The sequence below is a fragment of the Chiloscyllium plagiosum genome, unplaced genomic scaffold (genome assembly GCF_037043375.1).
Source record: "Chiloscyllium plagiosum isolate Xiang-an unplaced genomic scaffold, Cpla_swu_hap1 HiC_scaffold_23, whole genome shotgun sequence".
Lineage (NCBI taxonomy): Eukaryota > Metazoa > Chordata > Chondrichthyes > Orectolobiformes > Hemiscylliidae > Chiloscyllium > Chiloscyllium plagiosum.
The window spans coordinates 29,917,376-29,925,559 of NW_028270161.1; the positions used below are offsets into that span (position 1 = coordinate 29,917,376).

At 41.2% G+C, this 8,184-nt stretch overlaps 1 protein-coding gene across 1 annotated transcript; it reads right to left on the bottom strand.

Moving 5' to 3' along the window:
- Nucleotides 1-1,583: 1,583 nt before the first annotated feature.
- On the bottom strand, nt 1,584-6,688 carry saysd1 (SAYSVFN motif domain containing 1). The gene is made up of 2 exons (XM_043713800.2): nt 6,512-6,688; nt 1,584-2,448 (listed from the first exon to the last, which is right to left on the bottom strand). Exons 1-2 carry the CDS (start codon nt 6,671-6,673, stop codon nt 2,113-2,115), a joined length of 498 nt encoding a protein of 165 aa, XP_043569735.2. The 5' UTR covers nt 6,674-6,688; the 3' UTR covers nt 1,584-2,112.
- Nucleotides 6,689-8,184: the final 1,496 nt, after the last annotated feature.

Below are 8,184 nucleotides of genomic sequence, written 5' to 3' on the forward strand. Positions count from 1 at the left end.
GTAGGTTGTGCCTCGCAAAACTTATTCAATTCTTTGAGAAAGTGACAAAACAGGTGGATGAGGGCTAAAAGGTTGATGTGGTGCATGTGGATATCAGCAAAGCATTTAATAAGTTTCTCCATGGCAGGCTATTGCAGAAAATACAGAGGCATGAGGTTGAGGGTAATTTAGTGGTTTAGATCAGAAATTGGCTAGTGTTAAGACAGAGGGTGGCGGTTGATGGGAAATGTTCATCCTGGAGTTCAGGTACTAGTGGTGTACCGCAAGGATTTGTTTTGGGGCCACTACTGATGAGGGCCAAGAAGGATGGGATAGTAAATTTGCAGATGACGCTAAAGTCGGTGGAGTTGTGAATAATGTGGAAGGATGTTGGAAAGAGTAACAGCAATACAGAGCTCATGGTAAGATTCTTGGTAGTGTGGATGAGCAGAGAGATCTCAGTGTCCATGTGCATAGATCCCTGAAAGTTGCCACTCAGGTTGATAGGGTTGTTAAGAAGGCGTACAGTATGATAGCCTTTATTGGTTGAGGGGTTGAGTTTTGGCGCCATGTGGTCTTCTTGCAGTTGTACAAAACCCTGGTGCGGACGTACTTGGAGTATTGCGTAGAGTTCTGGTCGTCACATTATAGGAAGGATGTGGAAGCATTGAAAAGAGTGCAGAGATTTACTAGGACGTTGCCTGGTATGGAGGGAAGGTCTTATGAGGAAAGGCTGAGGGACTTGATGCTGTTTTCATTAGAGAGAAGGTTGAGAGGTGACTTAATAGAGACATACACGATAACTAGAGGATTAGATAAGGTGGACAGTTTATCTATTCCTCTGATCATCTTGTATGTCTCTATTACAAAAGTCATTTTCCTTGGATGGTGATGGCTAGCATGAGGGGACATAGCTTTAAACTGAGGGGTGATAGATATAGGACAGATGTCAGAGGTAGGGTCTTTACTCAGAGAGTAGTCAGGGCATAGAACGGCCTTCCTGCAACAGCAGCAGACTTGCCAACTTTAAGGGCAGTTAAATGGTCATTGGATAAACATATGGATGATAATGGAATAGTATAGGTTAGATGGGCTTCACATTGGTTTCACAGGTCGGCACATTACTGCGCTGTAATGTTCTATGTTCTCTCTGCACATCAATTTTCCCCAGGGCTTTTACATTTACCACACAGTTAACTCTTGAATTCAATCTTCCAAAATGCCTCTTCTCGCATTTGTCCCGAATGAACTCCATCTGCCATTTCTTCTCCCATCTAACTATATTCTGCTGTAATCTCTGACAGTCCCTTTCACTATTTGCTACTCCACCAATCTTAGTGTCAACTGCAGAGCTGCTAATCAGACCACCAATACCTTCCTCCAGATCATTTATGTACATCACAAACAACAGTGGTCCCAACATGGATTCCTGTGGAAGATCACTGGTCACAGGTCTCCATTTGGACAAACTCCCTTCTATTACTACTCTCTGACTTCTGTTGTCCAGGCAGTTCTCTATCCACAGTTCTCTAGTTTACTACTTGTACTTATTCGGAAGAACATGATAGATGTAAATGCAGGTGCAGGGCTCAAAAACAGCAACACATTGTCCAGGTTTTATTCATAAGTTAAAAGATCATATGAACTTAAGACATATTCCTGTTTTGTAACACAACCTTTGCAGTAAAACAGAACAAAATGGATGGAAGAGTGCAGGACAACTGGATTTTTCTCAGCAAATTTCAGGGCATTAAGTATCATTTAATTTGGCACTTTTATTTAAATACTAGATGTACAATGCTACTTGCACAATATTCCTGTACTGGTCTTGAGATAATGGATTACAAGGAAATACATTCAATGCCACTAAACAAACTGTTTTTGTAAATGGAGAATGTCAATTTTATTAGCAGCCAATAAGGATTGCACATGCTGGAAGTCATGTCAATTTTATTGTTGCCTTTTTATTATATTTAAATATTTTCATATCCATGTTATAGTCTGTAGTATGGATACCACTGCTAAGTGTTGACCTATCCAACATGAGAGACTGCTGAAACACACTGAGAATCAGGGAAAACATAAAGCCAAAAGATATTTAGTATAATGAAACAAAAATATTTCACAGGCCAGTCACCTGCCAGCCATGGGTCTGTACTGAAGTTCTCGCTCAAACTGCTCTGCTGTCAGACTACCTTCAATAGCCTTACAGCCAGGATTGAACACAGAGTATGCGCTAACTTCACCTTGCTTCTTCTTGGATGGGTCTCGGGTCCCAACATAAATCCAATAAAACATTGACAGTACGAAATATGCCAGGCCAAACTCCAGCTCAATGAAGAGACCGAGTAGGACCAGCCAGAGCAGGAATTTCAGGATCGTCTCGGCTGTGAAGATAGAGTGATCAGATTCAACAGGTTCTGCTAGAGATCTCTCATTGGACCAACTGTGGTCAATTTCTTCCTTTACCTGAAAGTAAAACAAATTCCTGTTTTAAACTGAGGATCAATAATGCTAGTCCAGTTTCTTATTTTTGGAGAAAACCCGTGTGTTTTACTTTACATTCACTTCATTGATAACTCACTGCTGTAGTTGCAACGACTGCAATAGCGAAAGCAGTCAAGATCAAACCAAAATGAGTGCTAAATAATGTCAGACAAGTCAAGCCATGATACGTGAAATAAGAGCAAGTGCTGGAAGAAATCAGCAGGTTTGACAGCATCTGTGGGGGGAGGGGGGGAGGGAGAGAGGGAGAGAGTGAGAGAGACAGAGAGAGTGAGAGAGAGAGAGAGAGAGAGAGAGACAGAGTTAATATTGTGACATAACTCTTCTTTCGAAGAACAGTCATGCTGGAGTTGAAGCATTGACTCTTTTTCTCTTCACAGATGCTGCTAGCCCTGCTGAGTTTCTCCAAAACTTTGTTTCTATTTCTGGTTTCCACCATCCGTAGTAGTTAGTTTTTATTTAAGCTGTGATACATCACTGTTCCTGAGAAAAACAGATAAATCAATCTGGCATCAGAATGGTGGGAAGACATACTCTGATAATGGGTAGGAGGGGGTTGAATAAATATTTGAAAAGTAAAAGTTTGTAATACTATGGAGAAAGAGTGGGGAATGGATCTCATTGAATAACTCAATGAACTATTGCAATCTCAACAGGCTGAAAGGCCTCTTTCTGTGCAGTAATATTCTATGCATCACCCATCCTCATTCTAGACTGCCTCTCCGTCAGTCACTCAGTATAATCTCAGTATAAATCTTTTAAATAACTGAAAAGATTCTGTCAGAGTGCAGTGACTAGATATTTAATCATCAGCAGCATGCACAGCAGGTCACACACTTAAACCAATGTAAGTAATTCACTTTGAATACAAAGTTCACAAATTTCTCAGCTTCCTTATTTTAAAATACTACCATTCTGTCGAAATTTTTTTTGGAAAAAAAAACCCTCAGTTAAGTTCCCCTGAATAGACTTTCTTTGGCAGGGATTATTGTGCTTTCAACAGCCCACATGCAGGCAAGCAAAGTCATGTGGATACTAGACAAGATACTCATGTTGTGCTATAAGAGGCCAGATGATTTTTCTAGCACAGGAAGGTTGCTTCAGAAGCAAGAATTACTTAAGTTGAGAACAAGCCCCTTCAGTTCCTATGTTCTATTGCTGCAACACAAGTACTGCAAAACCTGCAGCAATTCCAAGAGGCCCCTGATCACCCCATTTCTCAAAATACTTAGGGTCAGGCTACAGCATCTTGCCAGTTGCATCTGCGCCTTGATGGCAAAAAAAAACTCAGAAATCAAGAGATCATTTAAAAGGAAAACAAGTGAATAAATTTTGACAGAACATTGAAGTGTTGGTTAGATGTGAATTATTCAGAGCTGACTCATACATGATAAACAGTCTTTTATCATTCTGTTACATCATGGAAGATAAGGGTCTGTTTCCACCTCGCGTTCTGGAAGCTGTTCAGTTCCATCCTGTGAAATTCGATTTTCACTTACACAAACAGTGCTAATAGGATAATTCAGAAATGAAACGCAAAATGAACTGCCGTCAGTATCACTAAAAAAAAAGCAAAAACTTTATAGGAAAACAGTGAATTCATGTTGTTTGGGAGTTTTGCAATTAACTTTCATTAATTACTTATTATTGTTCTTGGGATATTTCAACCACAGAAACACAAAAGGCATTTTTCAAGGCTCTCAGCCCACACTGGAAAGATCTCTCTCGTATATCATTCATCCAATTAAATTCATTGAAACAAAAAAATTCTCAACAAAAACTCTGCAATGTCACCTTTAAATGATAAAGCTGAACTACTGCCAATCTTGGATGATCACATTGAAGAAGGGCTTATGCCCGAAACGTCGATTCTCCTGTTCCTTGGATGCTGCCTGACCTGCTGCGCTTTTCCAGCAACACATTTTCAGCTCTGATCTCCAGCATCTGCAGTCCTCACTTTCTCCTCTGATCACAACATCTATCAGGATCAAGTTTATCAGAAAGTAATCTGTGCTTTGGCTGTAAAATGTTAAAGCCCCAATCTACACGTGAAATATGGAAGAGATTTCATTGATAACACTCATCTTTTAAATGACATTTCAAGTACTCAAGTAAAGTGAGTGTAGAGTGTAAAGTAAAGAAAGTGAAACAGACCACTTTTTATGAAAAGCTTGGTCAGATTTCTAAGCAAAATCTTTATATTTTCCAATTTAAAGTCACAAAATGCAAGATTGAGGAGTCCAACACACACAATGTGACTGCAGTTACATAGCAATGAGCAGTTTAGACATCAGTAGAAAGTGAAATGTCATTGTACTGTTGGAGCAGGTTCAGTTTGTAGCACTGACAACAGATCATGCCAAACAATCTTTTGTACACTGTATAATCTGTTGAGTCTTGCGACTGCAGCTTCGTCCCTCTATTCCAGTACTCTCAGGCTCGCAATTCCATCCTGCACCAGCTCATCCAAATGCTATTGTCAGGGTTCTACCCTGATCAAGTCCTAATCAACAAACACACCTTAATTTCACCAAAACTGGTACCTGTCCAGCCAACATCTCCAATTTAAAGTTCACATCCTTAGAAGAAGAAAGGAAATCCTCACTGCTATCCCCGAGCAGCTAGAGGAGCAAGAAAGAAATCCACAAAAGGAGTTGGCATTCCTTCTGTAAGAGAGAGAGGCAGCATAAAAGGGAAAGAGCGAGTCTGAAAAACAAGTCAAGAAAACCAAAATGGGACATCCCAACACCAAGAGAATGACTGGGTATCATTTACAGCTTGGTATTTACTGGTAGATTAATGGTGATTGCTTGTGGTGGTTAGTAACGGTGGGTACATTTTGTAGTGCATATCATTTTAGTCAGATTATCTGAAGAAATAGATTATTTGGGGGGGAATAACATGGTCGGGTATCTGGAACAGGGTGCCCTGGAAAACTATAGCTGCAGAAAATATCAATTGCTTAAGCTAAGAGCTTCTGTGTTTGAGTATGTACATTCAGGCAAGATCTTTGTGGGTGGCATATTTCAGGAACTGTCATCCCACAACTCCAGACTCTTCACGGAAGAGATTGGGAACCAGCACGAAAAACAGTTAGGCAGTGCAGGAGGCATACCATGGCTGTGCAATAGCTGAGGAGAATGGAATCACAACCATAACACTGTGCTTGGTTTGGTTGGGGCAGCATACAAAATATTGTAGAACTGGAATTGCTATAAATTATTTTAACTGTTGGGAATAGCCACTCATTGCTACAATCAAAAACACCAGTCAAACATGACGTGTTGGTCTGGCTGCTGACATCATAAAAGAAAGGGTTTTGATGATTGCAGGGTATTCCACAAAGGGAAAACCAGAAGTTATAATCCATACTGGAGGCTGTACGTTCAATGGGGAAAATATTATGTTTCTATAGATAAGTTTCCAAAGCTGGGAAAAGATTAAAGGACAGGGTCTCCAGGGTGATAAACTCTGGATTACCAGCGACCACAGAAAAAGGAACATAAAATGACAGCAAAGCTGAGGTTCCACATTAGAGCTATCTAGTGGCTAGATCCTGCAATCACTTTAGTGATAGTGACATATCCAAAATGTAAACGGAAATGTTGACTAGCGATCAACACTGGTAAATTACAGGTAAATGTTGCAGAAACAGGGAGTAAATCAGAAAATGCACATCCTTCACAAGCTTTAATTTATAAAGGGTGCTGCTTTTAAATGTGTTTTTATAAGCTATAGCCACTTGCAGAATGGTACTGAACAGACTCAGAAGACCAGGGCAGTCAGGTGGAGCAGAGTGAGGACGTGTGAGCAGGAGACCCTCCAGGCAAGGCTGCATGGAGTGTGAGGGAGCTGGAGATGCTCTCGGCTGTGCAGCTGGGAGTGTGGGGGAGCTGGGAGGGTGCTGCTGGGTCAGTGGGAGCTGCTGACCCTCCAGGCGGTGATGCTGACGCGGGCTGGAGGCCGCAGATTCTGGGAGAAAGAGGGTTGGTGACACAGGGAGAATATTGTCCCTGGCTCCACTCACACTGCTCTCGGGGGACTGCTGCCGGGACTCTGCCTCATCCCTCGGGGACCGGAACCACTCCAACAAGGCGCTGCAAACTCCGCGATCTCCCCAAAACGCCCTGTCCTTCCGCGGCCTCGACAACATCTGCCTGGCACGCCATTCTGCCAACTTCCGCTCCATCCTGCGGGGCGGAAGTGTCTGGCACCAGAGACTGTTCAACACTAAAAACCGTCCGACCCATCCAGCGGGGCGGAAGTGTCCGACACTAGGATTGTGCCCCCATTCTGAGGGGCGGACGTGTCAGACGGTAAAGACTGTCCCAATTGAAGTGAAACAAAATGCTGGGGATGTTGTGTGGGTTTGTGAGTCCGTGCGGACAGAGGAATAGAATTAACGGGTCGATCGTTCTTCGGAAAGCGCTGACAAACCTCCTGATTTTCTGTTTCTGACACCTTTATCTGATTAAAGGAACTGTCAGGGAGCCACAGTTTAAAGTTCACATTCATTATGGAACATTTCCTCATGGACGAGATTCTCACCATTTTCAGTTGGACATTAAATTAAAAGTTTTTCACAACACCTTTTATGTGATTTGAAAAAGAAACATTTTATTTAATGCAGACAGAATAAATAAAGGTCAACACCTCTCATTAATAGTGAGGATATAAAACTATATCTTAAGGATAACAAAGTTAAAAAAAGTCACACCACTCCAGGCTATAGTCCAACAAATTTAATTAGAAGCACTAGCTTTTGGAGCGCTGCTCCTTCATCAGGTGGTTGTGGACTACACAATTGTAAGACACTGAACTTTTGCTATAAATTCTGTGTCTTACAACTATGTACTCCACAACTACCTAATGAAAAAGGTAAAAACAATGACTGCAGATGCTGGAAACCAGAGTCTAGATTAGAGTGGTGCTGGAAAAACACAGCAGTTCAGGCAGCATCCGAGGAGCAGTAAAATTGACGTTTCGGGCAAAAGCCCTTCATTAGTGTGAGAAACAAAAGCTCACTCACTTTAATAATTTCAGTCCGAGACAAATATCTGAACAACAGCGTTGTTTTATTTATACACCTATAGGTGGGTGCTTTGTCTAATTACCAGGTAAGGCAATGACAAAATGCACAGTATATCCCAAAAAAACCCTTGCAATTTATACAGTTTCTTTTCCCATATGTTTTCCTTATTCCATTGTCTGTTCCCTGCTTCGCTTACGTCACAGATTTCCTTAAGACTTATCCCACAACTTCTGTTTATCCTGTCTTGTCCGTGACAAACTCTTATCTCTGACTCCCATAAGGGTGTTTGACGTCAGTCTATTGTAGATTATTGATTAGGCATATCTTTTCTTCTATCAGCATCTATTTCCATCCAGAGGCCACTTTGACCTCTTTGATTAGGGTTTGTTCCTGTGTCTCCGTGTAAGGGGGAAACAGATGCTTTCCTGTTTGCCCATATATCCACCATTGTTCTGTATTCACATCTCATGCTAACATATCCTTTCTTTTTGCTGAATATGTATTTTCTCATTCCTGTTCTGTATCAGAATTTATACTTGCAGAAATAACATTAATTCATTTATATCCCACAATTTCCCCTTTTTCTTTTCATTACTATCTGTTATCTTCTGCATTTTTGTCTCTTTTTTTTTAAACATTGTTCCCAAAATTCGCAAGCATTATTTCAG

What these genes read in the sequence shown, in the direction of transcription:
- saysd1 (XM_043713800.2), bottom strand. Translation starts at nt 6,673, where the DNA reads ATGGAGCGGAAGTTGGCAGAATGGCGTGCCAGGCAGATGTTGTCGAGG. An exon ending in AGCAGTCCCCCGAGAGCAGT is followed by an intron (nt 2,449 to 6,511) that starts GTGAGTGGAGCC and finishes TTTTACTTTCAG; the next exon opens with GTAAAGGAAGAAATTGACCA.